General features: G+C 50.6%; 1 protein-coding gene across 4 annotated transcripts in view; it reads right to left on the minus strand.

Moving 5' to 3' along the window:
* Positions 1-14752: 14752 nt before the first annotated feature.
* Positions 14753-19993, minus strand: part of VTI1A (vesicle transport through interaction with t-SNAREs 1A) — a 377277-nt gene continuing 372036 nt past the window's right edge. For 2 of the 4 annotated variants that reach the window (XM_081231828.1, XM_081231829.1), the window contains one exon: positions 14753-18289. In XM_081231828.1, the coding sequence (XP_081087954.1) occupies positions 18196-18289 (94 nt within the window). In that variant the 3' untranslated portion in view covers positions 14753-18195. The remainder of the gene's footprint in view (positions 18290-19993) is intronic. The other 2 variants (XM_081231830.1, XM_081231831.1) reach the window with 1 other exon arrangement.

Raw genomic sequence — 19993 nt, forward strand, 5'->3', positions numbered from 1 at the left:
GGCTTCATGTATGGGAGACAGCGTGGCTGCCGTCCATGGGAAAGGGGTCCTTTTGGATTTGGGGGTCGCTTTTGTCCTGGGAGATCCAGGGGTGACAAACTCTAGATGGGAAGATTTAAGTCATTCAGGAAGCCCATGGGTGATGTGCAAAAGCTTGGTTTATTTGACCCAGACGTGGAATTTCTTTGCTAGGGATAGCTCAGGTCCATTTGCAGTTGGATGAACTAATCTAGCTAAGGGCAGCACAGCTGTGTACAGAGCAGGGCTCTCTCCAATGGCAGCGAGGGCCACTGCAGTTTGTATCCACGGGCTGGCCTGTGCCGAGTACCCACCGGAAGCCACCAGCCTGCTGAGGGCCCCTGAAGGGACTCATGTTGCACGTTTGCTATTTTGGTCCAACAATGCAGGCCCCTTCCGGTTTCAGGAGCCAGTCTCCTGGCACTCATCAAGCGCCCAGCTTCGAGAGGCTTCCGAGAGCCAGGGAGCAAGCTTCCAGCCTGAAGGGAGGGCGATGTGCTCCTGGTTTTAAATCCCCAACTAAATGCCAACCCTATCTTGTTGTCAGCAGAGAGGGGAAGATCAAGAGGCCCCGATGGGAGAGAATGGAGAGGTGGTAACAAGAGCTAAAATTTATTGCCCCGAAGCTTGCATTCTCCTCAGAGGAGGCGGCGCTGCAAACTGGGCCAGGGGCTCTGCTGCACCAGGCACTGCCTCTGCCACAGGGCAGGTTCCTTGCGTGGAGCCCATTACAAGTTGGTCAGGGGTGGGGTGATGTCTCTACGTCCATTCTGGGACGTATCCCGTCTGACGTCAGATTTTGGACCCCATTATCTGGCCTCCTCTCGTTACTGCTCTTGAGGCTGCAAATTCCTCCTTTAGGCCAAGAACTGCTCGTTCCCCTTTGCACTCCTAGTCCAGTGGCTACACAGAGCGGGCAGCCAGATCACTTGAGCTGAGATAACAAGCTCCCGTGGGCAACAGTCTCCTGAAAAGACCAGCGGCCTGGGGGCGGAGCCAGTTCTATAACCGCGATGACTGCTGCCTTTCACTGAGCACTGACTACTGCCCGGGTCCAGAGCTAAGTGCGCTCCGTGGTTCTCTATGTGAATCCTCGCATCAGCACCCTGGCCGAAGGTCACCTGGCCGTGCTGACTTGCAGGGAAGGGAACTGGGGTGCGGGGTGGCTTATTCACTTACTGAAGCTCACACAGCTAGTGGGCAACTTGGCGGGCTCCCGTGCCTGAGTCTGGCCACCTCGACAAACCGCCTCCCTTGCCTCGTATCAGCTCACCGTCCTGAGCTCCCAACAGTGGCTCCAAAGCCCCTGGGAGGGATAGAAGATGGAGTCAGTCCCTTTGGAATAAGGCTTGACTTGGTGTCGCTGCATTTTTCTAGGGACCCTCCGTCCTTGGGAGATGATGAGCTTCACAGGACATGAACATGCACCAGTAGGTACTGAGTAATTTTCTTCCAGCACTTTGACGCCCTGAGGAGAAATACAGGTGGGGTGGTGGGGCCCAGAGGCGATTCCTGCCCTCCAGGAGCTCACAGGGGTAGAGAAAGAAAGTCAGGAGAAAGGACTGTATGAAGTGGCGCAAGGAGTGGCATGGTTGCAAAGGAATGTTGCATCACAAGATGGAGGAGCGGAGATCTACCTTAAGATCATAGAGTCGTAAGGATTAATCTACAGATGGGGAAATAGAGGCCTAAAGAAAGAAAGCGATTTGTCCGGAGTCATTCAGTTAGCTTAGAGCAAAGCTGGGGCCAGAACTTAGAGGTCTCCACACTCCTAGCCTCTTCCTCACTCCTCGGCCTGAGTCGCTAGTGGCCGGTGAGGCAGGCAGGACGAGGGTGGACGTGAGTGGGCCCTGGTAGGAGTCGAAGCAGGCGGCCAGGGGAGGGAGTGTGAGGACCCTCCAGGTACAGGAGGTGGCATGCACGTGATATGGGCGCGGGAACATGGTGGGCTGGAGGTGAATAGATTGCATTCCCCAAATTCACTCTCACCGATGAGTACAGGCTACAGGGACTGCTGGGTTGAAGGGGATTCTGAGGACGAAAGAGAGCCAGGATCAATTAGCAGTGTCCACTGGGAACTCGGGGGTGGGGACAGGAGGTGATCCGGCCACATGCTTGTCATCCCTGGCATATGGTGTGTTTAAAGGACACTAACCCTGGGACTTCCCTGGTGGTGCAGTGGTTAGGAATCCGCCTGCCCATGCAGGGGACACAGGTTCGAGCCCTGGTCCGGGAAGATCCCATATGCTGCGGGGCAACTAAGCCCGTGCGCCACAGCTACTGAGCCTGCACTCTAGAGCCTGCGAGCCACAACTACTGAGCCCGTGTGCCACAACTACTGAAGCCCGCGCGCGCCTAGAGCCCGTGCTCTGCAACAAGAGAAGCCACCGCAATGAGAAGCCCGCGCACCGCAACAAAGAGTAGCCCAGCTCGCCGCAACTAGAGAAAGCCCGTGCGCAGCAGCGAAGGCCCAACACAGCCCAAAATAAATAAATAAATAAATAAAGGATACTAACCCGTGTTAGCTCTTCTGACCCCCTGACAGATCCTGATTGAGGGTTGGTGATGGGGGGACTTGCTGCTATTTATTAATTTCTCTTTTGTGGACAGTTTCCTGTTCACTCTGGCTCACCTGGTGCTGATCTCAGCAAATTCCCCGCATCTGTTCCATGGGACCCTGTCGCCTGCCACAGGTGGGCTGCCGGCCCTGCAGGGGAGGCAGCGGGTCCAGCCGTCGTAGGAGGGCCTAGGCAGGGGGAGAGGGCAGCTGCAGAGCTCCACAGGCCATGGAAGAGCCAGTTGTGTCCTGCATTTCAAATGGGCTCCAACGGCCACTGCCGGAGATGCCGTATCTCTGCTGAGTCAGAGCCGTTTCAGACTCCGTTCCCCTGTAACGAGTGAGGTTCTCCGGGAAACATTTCCGTATTGGACGTGAGGGCTGCCCAGGTAAGGCAAGAGGACAATCTAAAAGCCAGAAGTTATGACTTCTGATCTAAACGTTGGCTTTGAAACATTCAAAACTCCCCTGGAACCCACTTGGGTCAGAGCTGTCCTTCATTCTTCTGAGGAAGGGAAAAAGTAATTTGGACACCAGGAGCCTCTGGGTGGTGTGGGGGGCTGGGACATCCGTGGGGTCCTCTGGCTAAAGTGAATGGAGGTGCAAGTGGAGCCTAAGTGCACAGAGGCCGAGGGGGCTCAGGTCGGGTACCAGCCCCCTTGGTCTAAATTCCCCATGGCCCCTCTCCAGCCAAAGCAAGAGCCCGGGGCCAGCCAGCCGGTAGCAGAACGAGACTTCCTGGGTTGGTAGTCCTTTTCACGTTTCACGTGTTCTATTTCCCCACCTCTGAGTGTAATCTGACCTACCAGCGTGGAAGGCTTTGGGGGTTTTGAACTTGCCCTACATCAAATACACCCCCTCCTGCACTCGGGAGAAAACCCTAGCCACTCGGCTGCAGACTCCGAGGGCATTTGATTGTCTAGAACACATCAAACAGCCCAAGTCTTCCTTGTAAAAGTTTTACAAGAAAATCATTGAAGACTAGCCGAGCTATCCTTTCCCTCTCCACCTCCTTAAATTCCAAACCTGAGCCGATATGCTCGATTCCCACACTTTGGTGTCAGCTGGGCCGGCAGAGCGCTGGGCTGGCGGGCATGCAGCGGCAGAAACCTCAGCCCCTGGATCATTACACTTGCAGGCCACGACTTGTGGGATCCAGTGATTGGGACATATTTTATTTAACCAGCTTAGTAAAAGGTAATATTCAGCAGCTGTGATCTATAGCAGAATTACAATTTTCAGGGTCAAGGAGGGATTTTGATATTAGGAGGTTGGGCAGAATTGTTATGAAATCTCATGAGCCGTCTTTAAAAATAAATGAGAAAATAGGTTATCCAAGAGTCATTGTAAGGGAAAAATCAATAGGCAGCGTCTACCCACTTGGGCTATCAAACTCCTTGAAATGCGAACAAAAGTTTCACGTTTAGTGTACTGTAGGTTTTGAAATATCAGCGCTGGAGGCTCGGTGGGTACAAATTCATTGTGCTGTGCATCCAAACGAGGCAAATCTTGTGAAGCTGCTTGGCTTCCTCATAAGAGAGTGGAGTGTCTTGGTGACCGAATTAGACGGGGGAAAGGAGGCTCCTCCGAGGCAGGCGGTCCGGGCACCAGCACGGAGAAGCACCTGCCACTCTGGGAGTGGGTGTGGCCAGTGGCTCAGCGCCCCTTCTTGGCGCTGCTTCCTGTCCCACGGGAGGGCGGAGCCACGTGTCTTCCCGCCCACGCAATTCACAGTGCCTCCGCCCTCGGCTGGGAACAAATGATCATTTAATGGCGAACTTCCTGCCGGTGAAATTTTGGCTGAGCCGGTCACCTGGAATGATAGAAGTTGTCTCCCATTCATTCATTAATTCATTCCAAATCAACCATTTTTTTTTCCAGTGTCTCAAATGTGTCTTCATATTTCCTTAGCATTGAATAGGCTCAAATCGGCCCCAGCAAGACTGCCTTACCTCTCCAGGTTCTGTGACTGAATTCCTATGGCAGCTAATTGCCAGGTAACTGCTGGGTCTCCCTCACCAGCCTGTGAGCTCTGGGCAAGGCAGAAACTCTCCTTTGTGGTTGGATGCTGTTTTCCAATCCTTGGTGCCATGTCTGACATTTAGTGTTAAAAATATTTTAAAACTTTTTTTAAATGAATATTTTTTAATGAATAAAAAAATGAATATCTTCCTTTTTTTTTGGAATCTAAGGCATTCCTGAAGTATTTAAAGGCCATAATCATGAAGAATCTTTAAAGAAAACAAAACACCCAAAAGTCCCCCACCCTCAATCATGTATCTCTACCACGATGTGTCACAGATCGGCTCATTTAATCAAGATGAAGGGGATGGTGATGGTTTATCATATGCCTGGTGGTGCTTTCCATGGGTTACCTAGTTGAATCTTCATATCTGTCCTTGGGGTGGCTGATCTTTTCCCTGCTTTACAGTCAAGGAAACTGAGGCTCAGTAGATCATCCCAACACACCGATGAGGGAACCAGAGCTCACATCCAGGTCTGTGATGCCATCTCTTCAAAGCCATGTCTTGGGGCAATTAAAGAAGAAGAAGAAGAAAACTTGTATTCAAAAGCATCCTTAAACCTGATCCAAGTTTCATCATATAAAAAAAAAAGACAGTGTCTATACTCACAGCACAGAAATTGTAACAAAGCACTACTGAATATTTATAATACCCCTTCAATTAGAAAGGGAACGGGGTGGGGCTTCCCTGGTGCCACAGTGGTTAAGAATCTGCCTGCCAATGCAGGGGACACAGGTCGAGACCTGGTCTGGGAAGATCCCACATGCCGTGGAGCAACTAAGCCCGTGCGCCACAACTACTGAGCCTGCGCTCTAGAGCCCGCGAGCCAGAACTACTGAGCCCGTGTGCCACAACTACTGCAGCCCACGTGCCTAGAGCCCGTGCTCTGCAACAAGAGAAGCCACTGCAATGAGAAGCCCGCGCACCACAACGAGTAGTCCCCACTCGCCACAACTAGAGAAAGCCTGCTCGCAGCAACGAAGACCCAATGCAGCCGAAAATAAATAAACAAAATAAATAAACTTACAAAAAAAAAAAGGAAAGGGAACGGGAAGTAAGATAAATAATCCAAATGCAAAAGATGGGAATAGCAGACTTTGGAATTAGGCATTTTATTTAACACATCAAATAATACAAGTTAGTTCAGGAAACAACAATCAAGATGTATTACTTGCACTAATGATATGTAGAACCACGTTTCCAAGAAATCTAATGAAAATAAATGCTGGAAATAAATTATTATGTGGAATACGGCAAATAAATAGATTTTTACAAAAAAATAACCCTGTGAATATTAGGAAAAAAATGTGAGGTTCGGTGGAGCTGGAGGAAGTTGGAACTTGAAACTAATGCCTGAATGAGATGTAAGAAACAGCAGCACATTAATGAAAATTAGCAACAGACATTTGAACTCCTTTTCCTCATCCCCTTGGTTTTAGGAGTGATTCCTTCCCAGCCCCGAGACGGGCTTCGAGCCATCGCTGCTGACACCCACCGTCTAAGCGATCCAGATAATGTAATCGCAGCATCATTAGGAACCATGAAATTGCAATTCCTCGGGGAAGGAGCGCTATCGCTCAGTTACACAGAGAAGAGCGATTAATTAGCAGATCTCAGTTTAAAGTGACTATGTACTACATGGGTTCTAATCCCACGCCGGAGCAGCTCGCAGGCCTAATGAATTATCTGGAGGAAGTTGAGCTGGAGCCAGAAGACATCACTCAAAACGTGATAATAAGTAAAATAAGACAAACTTAAAAAACCCGAAACTTGAAAATGATAGATCATCCATTATCGAGGCAAAGCTGTAAAAGAAGCCAAAGTGGGGGAGGTCAGCTAATTTTTCCTCTCTCCTGAAATGACACTGTTGAGTATGCAATTTAATATTTGGACTCCATTTGAGGCAACGTGATCTAAATGGACTCATTCATTCCTTCACTCCATACATATTATTTTAAAGTGACAACACTTTTATAGAATATGACGGGCTGGACCCATTCAACCCTTGGATAGTGAGTCCTCAAATGTCAGGTAAGGCAGATTGAACGTTGCACTTGAAACCCACTCCCCTCCATTATGGTAGCTTTGGAAACAAGTCTGAAATGGACATCTCTTCCCCTTGGCAGTGTAACTGGAATCAGAATTCTTACGATTCTCGGGAAGATGATCCTGCAACCCAAACCTGGTTGGCACCCAGCCTCCTTGGTGCCTATACTGAGCTTCGTACTAGGCTCTGAAATTCTGATTCTCGCCAGAAAATAGGATGGATGAGTGCGGAGATCAATAAGTGGTCTTTGCACACTGTTAGGCTCAGCTGTCGGGCCAGCTGCCATCTTTCCACTTCACAACTTGCTTGGATTCCAGATTCAACCTCCCTGGGCGCTGACGCCTCCATTCTGTATGTATGGGAGGTGGCAGGTGGTCAGACTGGGGCTTTAGTTCTAGGACGTAACACCTGGGGAGAACACCTGGGGGAGGGGCTGACCTGTCAGTGGTGGTGAAACCCACAAAAGGGAGGGGCTGAACTCCTGTTTGAGGAAGAAGGGCTGTGGCTCCAAGGCTGGGGATTGGCACCACACACTGTTTTCTAAATCTCTTTCATGGACTTTATCCAAGTGCACGTTCATAACGCGCCCTTGAGCAAGGGTGGAGAAGCACAATGCTAATGGTCTGGTTTCCTGATAGGAAAATGGATGCCCGAGAGGCAAAGTGACTCATACAGGGGGGAATGGCTCCGAAATTTGTGAGATGCAGAGCAAAACGAAAACATGGAGCCCCATGTTCAAAAAGCAAGAAAAAAAATGCTTTTTCCCTTTCATCCCTGGTCTCTCTCTCAACTTCTCATGGTGTTTAAAAACTTCTAGTTAATGTTCTACTAAGTTAAGTCAAAATGTTAAGTTATTAGCACAAATTGTACCATTCACTTTTATATTGTAGAGTGCCAGTTTTAAAATGCAAATATCAGCAGATTTAACACGTGTGGAATTGCCAAAGTTGTACACTGTATTCCGGGGCTCTTAAGAGGGTGCCTCAAACTGGCCAAAAGAGACAAGCCAGACTTGGGAAGGTGGGAAGAAGTAGGAGAGCGTTCCCCCAGGCGTGGAGCGGGCCAATGGGGGAGTGCAGACCCTCATGGGCCTGGGTCCTGCCTGGTAGCTTGGGGCCCGCATTGCCCTGGAGCTGGAAGGTCAGGTTCCCTTTCTCCCCAGTGGCTGGACAGACATGCTGTGCCCCAGGTCTGGGGCAGGAAGTTGAGCCAGGCATCTCCTTCCATAGGCCCCCTGCCCCAACTGTCAGCAGATGGGCGACCTCAGAATGCACTGGATACACTTGGTACCTGGATCGGGGGGACCAGAGGCTTGTCCCTGCTGAGCACCCCATGAATGCACCCTGATGCTGCCAGCGTAGGGCAGGGGCTGCAGCCATCATGCCCCACCCAGGATACTGTGGGGTGTGCATGCCTGTCCCCGTTCCTCCCCATGCCTGTGCCCAGGTTGGGGGCAGGTGGGCAGCGGTTGCTGAGTGAAGGTGGGGAGGGGAAGGCCAGATGGTACTAGGGTTCCAGGGGACAGAAGAGGGAGCAGCTGAGAACCAGACCCAAGGAACAGGGAGGTGGTGGGAGGCAAGACCACGTGAGCGGAGGCTCCAAGCCCCCAGTTCACGGTCCACTGTCCCATCAGACTTCATCTGCAAAACACAATTACAAAGATAAAACTATTAAGAATTTCAAGACAGCAACACAGAACATTAAACCCCAAGTGCAGGGGCCGTCTGAGTGTGGGGCCCATGATACCGGCCCTGCACCCAAGACCACTCAGAAGCTCAGCAGGCCACGTCTCCTGGTCTTTCAGAAGGTTCTACACACCAAGGCTGCCATCTTACCCCTGGGCCCTTTGTCCTGCTTTGTCGGAAACATTCCCTTTTCCCTGCCATGGATGACTGGAGTTGGCAGGGACCTCCCTTCCAGCCCAACTTGCTGGTTTGCTGGGTGAGGAACCAAAGCCAGGAACAGGGTATGACTTGCAAAAGGCACAGCAGGGCCCAGAGCTCCGGGCACCTGAGGCCCAACTCAGCACAGAAGATACCAGACTTTGAGAAAAGACCAAAGCCTCATGGGTCTTGTTGCCAGGCTGTTCCTGGGTGTGAATGCACTGCAGCCATCACCAGGACCAGGAGCATCTTCAGGGCCCCCCAGATCTAAGGCAGCATCCCCTCAGCATCAGAGGCCAAGGCGTTGCCGGGTGTCCCCTGTGGGCTCAGCATCAGGGTGGGGCCCTTTACTCACTACTTAATTGTTTCTCACAAGATTCCTTTGGTGGAGGGGGGCGGCTAGTGATGGTGGAGGGTGAGGAGTGATTGCAGGGACCTGAGGACAGAAATGATGCTCACAGCTCAGATGAGGAGAGAACCAGGGTTTCCCCTGCCAATTCCTCAAAAGAACAAGGATCTGACATTTGCGGGGGGGGGGGGGGAAGGGATCATAGCCAGCATGGATGGAACTGAGTTTTTCTGTACATCATGGTTTAAAAAACGTAACTGAGGGGCTTCCCTGGTGGCGCAGTGGTTGAGAGTCTGCCTGCCGATGCAGGGGACACGGGTTCATGCCCCGGTCCGGGAAGATCCCACACGCCACGGAGTGGCTGGGCCCGTGAGCCATGGCCACTGAGCCTGCGCGTCCAGAGCCTGTGCTACGCAACGGGAGAGGCCACAGCAGTGAGAGGCCCATGTACCGCAAAAAAAAAAACCGTAACTGAGGAACATAGGCCCCCGTGGTGTGAAGGCCAACACTACCAAGGAGGCCAGTGTTCCTGTGGCCAGGCCGTGGCTTCCAGAATGTGGTGCTGGTTGAAGAAGAGAGAAGCCCGGCCGGAGGCTGAAGATCTGACATCCACCCCTGGCCCTGCCACCGACTTACTGGGTGATCTTGAGCAAGTCTTGTTCCCTCTCTGAGCCCCGTTTCCCCATCTGAAGATGAGCAGGTTGTCTAACGGCCCCTAAAGCTCACACAGTTTGAGGGCTCTGTGAGCCCGAGCTTGTCCACCTGCTTGGCTTTTGCCATCCAAACTGTCACCAAGGTGGCCAGCATGGAGCTCAAGGGACGCTGATCCATGTTTCCTCATTTCAAAACCCTGCTCTCGGGCTCTGTGTGTTTCATCTCTCCTCAAAAAGGAGCTCAGGGAGGCCCGTCCGGAGGCCGGGATGCCCAGGCGCCTCCAGGCCCCAAGTGCCACGTGGCCAGACATCAAAGTGTCTCCAGTGTCTGGGGGTGCTGCTGGGGGAGGGTGATCAACTCACCCACGTGCCCAAGTCTGGATTCTGCTCTATTTTCCCCATTCCACATGGAGGACAGAGAGGGGAGAAGAAGGAGAGAGAAGCCTTTGAAAAGACGTCTCCTGCCCGCTCTGCTCAGCCCGGCCACACTCCCGTGGTGCGCCTCTTAGCCACTCGGCAACTTTTTTCCCTTTCATGATATTTTGGGTTTCCGATCGCCTGCCAAGTCAAACTTTTATCATTTAACAAGCAGGGAGAAGAAAATCCTCCAAGTCAGTCCCTGTCTAAATGGTCCCCATTCCTGTCCCTGGCCTCTCCTGGCTGGTCCTGCTGCACAAGGGGCCAGTGCTCGCGAGGACCCATCCACGGACAGGTAAGCGTCAGCCCTACGCCTGCTCCAATGGGGCGACTGCACAAGCGGAGTCGTGGAGATTGCAAGGAGGAATGAACACACAGCACTGCCGTTTGGAAAGGACTTTGCCAAGCAATTTATGGACATGGGCCTTAATCTCAGGGGCAGCAGTGGAAGGCGGCAGAGGCAGGGGCATTGCAATGTGATTTCCAGGCCCAGAGAGCAAGACAGGACGCTGGGCATGAAAACAGCTTTCTGACCACCAGCCCCAGGGCTGGGGGGTTATTTTACCTGTTTTCTTATCTATCTTCTTGACCATGTGTCTTCGGGGCCTGGAACCTAGTAGATGCTCAATAAATATTTATTGACTAGCTGGATAAATCTGATTATACCTCTCATGCTTCGAACAGGGAAAGATCTGATTATTTAGAAGTCGCGTTGGGGACGATAAAGAGCTCATTGAAGCCATCTGGCTCTCCTCGCTCTGTGATTTCTTGGGAGGGGTGGGCTTGGATGAAGAGGAGATGGAAATGATGCAGAGAGAGGCTCTGAGGGTCACCATGCCCCGCTGTGCCAAGACCCCTGGGTAGGGCAGTGTGGGGAGGGTCTGCTCAGGGCCTAAGTGAGCCGTCTGGGCTCTTCCCTAAATGTCAAATTGTGCACCGCAGTGGCCTTGGCCTCCTGTCACCTTCGGCAGGACCTGGACAGGAGGCTGGAGCAGCTCACGGAAGGATGTAGTCTGCTGGGCCCCAAGGTAAACTGTGCTAAAGGCAGCCCTACCTCCCCGTTCTGGCCTCCTTCTCAGCAAGGGCACTGCTGAGGGAGGCGTCCCAGGGCCCTCAACCTGTTACCTCTCCTCGGCAGACTGCACACGTTCTCAGAACCCCCGTATCTGCCTGAGCAGCCCTGGGCCCTGGCCGGGTGTGTGTGGACTTTTGGGGCAAGGCTGTGTCCCCGGTAACCCATCCATTACCCAGAAGGGTGGCTGATGCCAGGAGAAACCTCCAGAGAGCTGGTCCCAGGGAACCCAGGCCCCCTTCCCTTCTCTCTCCTCCAAAGACCGCTAACTACTCTCTTGAGTGGGGTGTCACTTCTCCCCCAGATGCCAAACCTCCCACCGGAAATGGTCAGACCGGAAAGGTTCACCCAGAGGGATCAGTCCCTGATGAAGCTGCCTGGGGGATTATGAATCTGCATTTTTCCAGGGTCCAAGGTCAGAAACCAAAGGAGTGAGTCTTTAAAGGTGGGATTGCAGGTGTCTCCCAGCCAGCCCATAGGGTGTCACCATGCAGGGCCCTGGCTGACCTTAACAATTGTACACCCTTCAGAGGGCCAAGGCCTTGGCCACCTCCTGTGTCTAGAAGAGAAGCAAACAAGGGAAGGGGGCAGTGTGGTCGGAGCCTCAGGGAGTGGGGCTGGGAGGCGTCTGTCCCCGCCTTTACCAGCCTATGGCCTATGCTTCTCCACTGAATTTAGCAGCAGCTCCCGTCTCCCAAGGAGGTGATGGATTCTAGCCACATTCTCAGCTCCTCTCCCTTCTGATGATGTAAGACAGGGAAAATTAAGAGGAAAACGCAGTACACTGAGGCACACTGCCGAGCCCGATGGTGGGTATACGGTAGGCCTCCGTAAGTGTCAGCTGAGGGCGCCTCTGAGGCCAGGGTCTTAGGTCTGGAAAGAAGCTGGAGCCCGAGGTTGTATTCGTTCTCAACTCTGTGGAACCTTGTCCTGCAAAAAACACTTCTCAACAACTCAGGTACTTTTCCTGGCAACGTAAGTTAAAAAAAAAAAGTTGAGGCCACAAAGCAGCACTGAGCTGGAGGAGGGCCTTGGCTCCCCTGGTCCTATGCCCTCCTGAGTACACTTTGGGGAGGCCGGGGGACATAGAGGGTGCGCCGCACTGAGCGGTGCCTGTCCTGCCCCCAGGAAAGTCCAGGCAGCTCTCAGCAGAGGAGTGTGCGCGGTCGATCAACACAGGCTTCGGGGCCGCTGGGCTATTATTCACGCCCAAGGGCCTTGTTGGGATGAAGGGAAGGAGTGCTGCACGGGTTCACAGAATCACAGGCCGGAGCTCTGTTCCTTGGCACTTCCCCGTCTCTGTGACATCTTCGTTATTTATGCAGCGCAAGTAGCGAGGTGATTCAGGATAAAGAAGTGCTTTCCCCACAGCTCGCTGGGAGCCCCATGAGGCAAGGCAACAGGCGTTGCGTGTGATTTGGGCCAGGGTTCCAGGAGATAAGCACCCTGCCCTTCCTCTCCTTTGGCTGTTTCTGAAGGAGGGGCCCAGAGTGGCACAAAGTGGGGCCTACTTGCCGGTGTCCCTCCTTCTTGGCCACTTCCTGGGATGAGGCCCCCTAACCATCTCCATCCTTACCCTGCACACTGCCTGTTCCTTACCTCTTCATACACTCCCAACCTCATACATACACTCCCATTCCTGTCCTGTCATCTTGGTTTGCCCTCCCATCTTGGTTTGCCCTCCCGTCTTGGTTTGCCCTACCATCACGGTTGCCCCACCATCTTGGTTGACCCACCATCTTGTTTTTGCCCTACTTGCCTCTGGCAAGCTGGCTCTGGAACATTCACCTGTTACTGACCTGGAATCCTCACAGACATGGGCAGTCTCTCTCAGCACTCAATGTGTCTTTCCTCTAGCACAACAGGAGAGGACACTGACGTTGGCTCCATCACCCATTTCAGGACCCTGTATCCAGCCTTGGCTCTAATCGCACACTCTATTCTCTTGCCTGTACCTGGCTGCTCTTGGTTACCCTTCAATGGCTCCCTTCTTGGGTGCAGTGCCAACGGCTTTAAGAACTTTTCTGAGCTGTCCGTGTACACAGTCGCCTGCCCCATTTTAAAAAGGCTGGCATCTCGTCTAAGAGCCACCTGACTATTCACATAATGTGGGCGGCCTCTCGCAGGTACCACTGGTTTGAGTCCAATGTGCTGCAGGCAGAGTAAAGTCATACAAACAAGAGTTTCCTGGGGTTTCGTTTCAGGTTAGTGAGTTATGGCATAGGGCGAGGCCAAGTTTGAGGGCCACGCCCTCACCTCAGGCAGTAACCTCGACTAGTGTCTCTGGGAGCCAGACCAGGGATGGCTCACTACAGAGTCTTCCTTCCTTCTTTCTGGAAAAACGACTCTGAGCAAGCCTTTTGCTGAGGTGTAGAGTCCATTCCAAAGGTGGCAAGTTGTCGTGTGGCTAATTTGGAGTGGACTGAAATGGAGGCTTGAGATCCCCCAGACCCTGGTGTGTCTGCCATTTCTAAGCCCACAGTGATCCATGAGGCTTGAGGCCAGGCCTCACCTGGCTCACACCTGCTGGTCCCTCCTGTGCCACGGCTCCTGTAGCGCCATCTGTCCTTGTGTGGGTGATGCTGAGAGGTGCTGTGCTGGGCAAGGAACGTGTACCATCTCTCCCCTTCACATCTACAGAGAAGCTGCCCAAGGGGTCTGGTCTCTCTGGAGATGGCGGGGGGTGGAAGTAGAAAGAGGCTGGGAGAAAAGTACTCCCCATTCCCTGATATTGACCAGAACACCCCAGCTCTGCCAATGAACCAGGGCTCTCAGAGTGGCTGTATGGTTATGTGAACTCATCAAATCAAACAGGGTGACCAGATGCGTCCAGCAGTTACAGCATGGAAGATGCCACTGACTTCTGACTTAGGATGATGATGATGATATTGGAACTTTTTCCCGCAGGCTCACAGCCCATGGAAAAGCCAAACACTTCACAGAAGGGAAAAAAAGGTGGAAGGTCAACCCCAGGAAAGTGCTGCTTCTGTTGTCTATTAGAGAAGCACTGTTTGCAATGAGCTCATTGATGACACAGAGATGGCCCAGACGCGCCCCCATCACACCCTCCCAGCGCCAGCCAGCCGGACGCACAAGTGTTCCTTTGAGAAGTCCCTACTTACTTTCACTTCACACCGGAGTCCTCCAACCACACACTCAGCTAAAGGGGGAGGCAAGTGGACCAGAGACAGGGGACTCACAGCGGTTCCTCGGAAACCAGCCCCAGCCATAACCAACCAGCAGTCCTTGGCTCTGGACACACATTTCTCCCAGGAAAGCCATCTCCACTCCCAAGCACTGGGTGCCCCACTGGGCTAGCGGTTCAAACCAAAGAGATGAGGAAATCATGGCTGGTAGTTAATTCTCAACTACGTAGACAAACGGCTATAAATATTTATGATAGGAAATTTCATTATTTAAAAATGCTGCTCTAAATTTCCAGCTATCTCCATGAGAGTGCCTGCCGAACAGGTTGCAAATTAAGAACAATTATTTTTGTCTTCTGCATTTGAATAGCACTTACACCTAAAGTCATTTAAAGGGGTTAACATCCACCTTAATTAAATATTAAAGTGTGCCTGTACCTGCTGCTATTGTTGCCCCTTCGAATAAGATATAACCTATTTTTGACAAGTTTTCATCTTTCTCCGTGGAAGACGCTACATGAAACCAAATCAGTGGCAAAGAGGAGAGTAATGAATAATCTATTTCATATTCCAACAGTACCCAGAGCTCGGAGTGGAAAAATATTCAGCCGGATGATGGCAAGAGGCTGCTTGGGTACCACACGACACAGCTAATGTTTAAATAATAATAATACTAAAAAAGCGATAAACAAATCATTAGCCCTTAACAGTTTAATGCACTTTGTTAATGAACGTAATGGTGGGGACTAATAATGAAAGAAAATAAAAACGTCTAAACAGGCGCCAAGTTGCTGGCGATGCGCAATTATTTCCTTGTCAAGTTTTTATGATTTAATGAGCCCCTCTGGGACTGACGGCTGTCAGTCAGTCGTGACTTTTTGACACCATTACAACTTCAAATACAGCAGCAGGCAGGCTGTTTTCCTCGGATTTGAAATACTGAAAAGATTTGACAGTTTTAAAGAAAAGATGTGCAAAAGAAAGAGAAAACAGAAGGAGAGAGGAAGAGAAAGACGGTTGCCTTCCTTTCTTTCCTTTTTTTCCTTCCCCCTCCTTTCTTCTGTGGAGTAGATAATCTCTGGATGCTGCTTGGTAATGAAAATCCAATCACTGAGGTCATTATCTGATGAGGTTTTTGGAACAGGCAGGCTTTTTTCCCCCTCTTTATTTCTTTACTTAATGATAACCCTCAATGGGCTTGCCCCGCATGGGACGGCCAGAGCTGCACAATTTTGTTCACCATTAATTTCAGCCTTTGAAGCTCAGGGCTCAGAAGCAGTAGCAAAGCAAACCCCCCACCAAGCTGGTTCCAAAATAAGACAATCCAGCCTGCCTTAAACAGAATAGCAAATGGCCTTCCAGCCCAGGCCTGGCAGCTGACGTCAGGCCCGCTGCATTTGCAGGCATTCGTCGGCACTCGTCTTCAACGTGGAACATTTAAAACTCTTTACAACTTAAGAGACTTTAATTAAACTGCTTTTGATTCTGGAGCGGGGCAGCATCCGCTTTATTTACGCTGCCAGGGAAACTGTTTAGTCTGCATGAATTTTATATGGCAAGGGCTTCCTCCTTCCTCTTCCTCCACCGTCTCCTCTTCTACACCCCACCCTCCCGTTGAACATAATTTTTAACAAAGGCTCCTGACTTTAGAGATATTCATCAATTTCACATTAAGTTCCTAGAACCTTTCACAGTTCTATGAATGACTTCGAATGTGTGGGCTTTCCTCCTTCCCCAGGGGAGCAGGGCGAACAATTTTCCTCCCCTGGGGCACCTCTGAGTCGAGGGCCAGGTGGGAAATCAGGGGCCTTCGGACCAGCTTCCTACAAAGTGGTCACTATCCCGGGCTAGGGGGTCGCTCTTGAGGTGAATTTGATGGGGCTGTTAGGCCAAGGGTTATCTGTTCATCTTCTTCCCACTCTCAGGGTTGAATTGGGGCAAAATCTCAGGCAAGGGCTGATAATGACATAGAACCCTAAAGAAGAAGCCACTGAAGGGCGAGCGATGCACTCCCTCATTTCCTCTTTCAACATGAACGCCAGGTGTTAGTGAAATATTTAGGAGCCAGCAAGTTTAGATGATCAGATCAACCTGGCTTGCCAGGTGGCCTTAGGAAGAGTCTGGCGGCGTGAGGTGTAGCTGGGTGACGGATTATACACTTTAGCTAAGACCAACTGTTTCGAAGGAAGCCACCAGAGAGGTTGGTAGAATACTTCCCCACCATCAGAGTTTCAAAACGAGAAGGAGATTGCTTGTTTCCCTGCTTTTTCATTGTTTCTTCAATGTGTTTAGCAGGTACAGAATTCCGTTATCAGAATAAAAGATTCTTGCTCAGATAGATCCCTTAAGCTGATAGGAAAATCAGTACAGCCTTCCCACTCCTTTGCTGGCCTACTTCGCTCTGCCAAAATCCCACACCATCCCTGCGAAGTAAATGCTGCAGCTTTATTTACACAATACTAAATGATTTATCTGAGCACATGCAGGCCCTAGCCTGTTTCGATAAGTACAATTTCTCGGGTGGATTCTGCCATTCTGCATTTCCTCTCTAAACCATAATGGTTCTCTTCTGAGTTGGGGAAAAAAAAAAATCAAGTGCTGCATCCAGGTGATCTCAGCCCGTGGGCACAAGTGGTTAGCATTTTTTATGAAGGGAACAGGTTTGCTTTCCAAGGATTCAAAGCTTCCAATTATACTCAAAAGATAGAAAGGACCCTGTAAGTGCCTATGAAGTCTTAAGAAAAACACATTTTGCTTTATGACTAGCGGGAGAATGACCTCAGCTTGGGCACCTTGAAGCCTGGTCATAAATGAACTCATTTTAAATGCAATTCCCAGTTACCTCGGACAGAAAGACACCAAAGAAAATCACAAAGCATGGCAGAGGTTTGAATACATCGTGAATTCAGGAAGGCTGTGCTCACATTTGTTAGTGAAAAACCCAAGCCATCCTTTTGTAACGCGCTGCAATCCCGTATTCTTTTAAAGGAGGTTAGTGAACATTTTCCATCAAGTTTATTTCCAGTGGATCAGCCTATAGGACTCTACCGTATTGATAATCACATTTGAAATTTCTCACTGAAGGAGTCAGGTTCTTGCTCTTCCTGAAATATTCATGCTGTCTTTACATACTGGAATGGATGTGGAGAGAACCCTGTCAGACCTTTTACATGTATGAGGGCTGCTTTTGGCAGTGCAAATATTAAGACGGAAAGGATACAGAGATGCTTACACAGGTCAGGGGAGAGGAGGTCACCATTAAATACCATGCCAGGGCTCTCTCTGCCAGCAGATTCTGGGGAGTATGGGATTTTTGGAAGGCAAGGAAATCTTTCTTGTAGCCAGTAATCAAAGTTGTGAAAAGTGGATATTGGGCAGTCTCAGCAAAAAATATTGTGGGTAAAAAATATATATATATATGCACAGAAAAACAGGGAAAGTGCTAAGTCAATTTCCTGCACAACTGCTATTAAATACCCACCTTTACAATGAAAGCTCTCAGGCAGATGAACTATATTCATTATGCCTGGGGAGGAACAGGGCTAGTTTGCTGGGCCCGTCACTGGCTCTGGCCGCTGCTTGCCTCTGCACTTTTCATGCTCAGACATCACAGAAGGGCTGATCGGTGACAAGAGGTGTGTGACAAACAGCACAGTCCATCAGAAGCCCCCCTGACTGCCTCCTCATGCCCTCTCCCAAACCATGACCCTTGACCTGTCCACAGGGCAAGCAAGAATGTCACCAAGGCTATTTTGGTCAGTAGATGAAATTACCAAAAGGCAAATAAACATTCGCCTTTCCCTCTGAAAAACAAATCTGGGTGAAGACAAACCTAGAAAAGGAGGCCAACCCACATGCAAACAGGAATAGAAAATATTTTTACACTCTTTGCACTTTAGCTGAACAGCGGTGAGAGAGAGGGAGGGTCATTCAGGCCCTGTCAGCGCGAGAGAATGATTCATGTGACCATTTTGTCTTAATTACTCAGAACGAGCCATGGTCGCTGTTTATCAAGGAAGAGCAGATACATCAGTGTCTTCTGACAGAAAAAGTGATCGCTGTCAGGATGGTGATAACCAGGACGATGGCCAGAATGACGATCAGGATGCGGTTCTGGATGATTCTAGGAGAGAGCAAAGGAGGAAAAGCAATTCACACAGATAAACCAAGGACAAAGATCATATAAGACCAAGTCGGCTAATCAAATGGAGGCTTCGCGGATGGGGGTGGGGAGCCCAGTGTGGGGTGTGCGTGTGCCTGCGTGTGTGTGTGTGACCACGCAGCTCTGTGGTTCCACAAACAATCCACCAGCAAACGAACGACGCCACAGCGATTGTCACGAGGCACCCGGAGAAATGCTTCCTGAGAAGCTGCAGCGAATCGAATGGTTTTCTGGTCTCCGAGTACCATGTAGTAATCTTTCAGTGATCAAGGGCCCCATGCGAGCTTCTCTTTTTAATTTAACATGTGAGACAAGCCTCATTTTTTTTGCAGTGTTTCCCGTGAAAGTGAAAGACGCCAAGGAAACATATGTCAGTAAGGTACTTACCTGTACAGAAATACCCGGGGAAAAGTAAAAGAGAGACTTAGGAAGAAAAGGACAAGATTAAGAAGCAAGTGTCAAGCTTGCAGCTCAGGCTATGAAACCATCATCTGTCACTGGGGCTCACGCTCTGTTACACCGAGAGGAAACGTTACATGTGCTCCGTGGCAAAAAAAAAAAAAGATGGAAATGAGGAATAATACAAAGTACCCGGGTGCCTCGTGTGCTCTGGCTGGTGGGCCCTCACCTCTAGGGATTCCAATCCCCTCAGCTCTGGCTCTGCCAAATGCAGATGGGGAACTGGGGACTCAGAAGGAGAGCCAGAGTGCAGGTGCATGCTCCAAGATGCCTGCAGAGGGCTTCTGATGAAGTTGTTTCATACTTGGTTACCTCATTCTGAGAAAAGAGGTCGAACATCAGAATGCCTCGCTGAGGCTGTCTAAGGGAAAAAGCTGGGTCAAACAGCCCTGCCCACGCTCACTCCCACAGAATCAACCACGCAGAAATAGAGGCAGCGTGTTGGGCGCTCCGGCCGGCTGTTCATCCAGCTGTCAAGACCCCACAGCAAACCCCATCTGCCCGTCCTCCAAATACCAAGGAGAAAAAAAGGTCTGCTGCCTTGTCTAGACACAGAACGTGGGATGGGGACTCCCATGGGAGGAGCTAGGTGGGACCAGCCAGGCCCCCGGTTTAACAGAGACCCCACCCTCCTAACTTCACATCTTCAGGAAGAAATCTCTACAGGGCCTTCGCAGCCTTTTCTAGCTTCTGGGTGAGTTTCTTTCTCGGAAGAATGACAACATCCTTGTGGTTTCAGTTGCATTCTTCCTTGTGCAACCCTTTCTTCCCCAAACCTAAATGGATGGATGCAGGCGGGCACATCAGACAAGCCCACTCCCTCGTGGCCCCCTGGAAGGACTAGCTCCCTCTCCTCCTGACAGGTTACAAAATGATCACATTTGCTGACACGTCTTCCGCAAAACTGCTTTAGCGCCTGTGTCCACTTTCCTCCGAGGAGATGAATGATCCGCTTGGTCCTCATTTATCACGTAATGCTCAGCTAAGATCTGTCTCGTTTATTTCTTCCCTTCCCCACTAGAAAGGCTGCGCCCTGACATTAATTCTTCTGCGATGACAGCTAATTCAGACTTAACAGGCCATATTTACTCAGGAACCAGGAAGATTCTCGGTCCCCCAAATAAATAAATAAAAACGGGACTTCGCGGCTTGTTAAAGTGAGGCTAATTACGAACACTGATCGGTGTAACTTGGTGGCTTGATTTA

The sequence above is a fragment of the Mesoplodon bidens genome, assembly GCF_964165515.1.
Source record: "Mesoplodon bidens genome assembly, chromosome: 1".
Lineage (NCBI taxonomy): Eukaryota > Metazoa > Chordata > Mammalia > Artiodactyla > Ziphiidae > Mesoplodon > Mesoplodon bidens.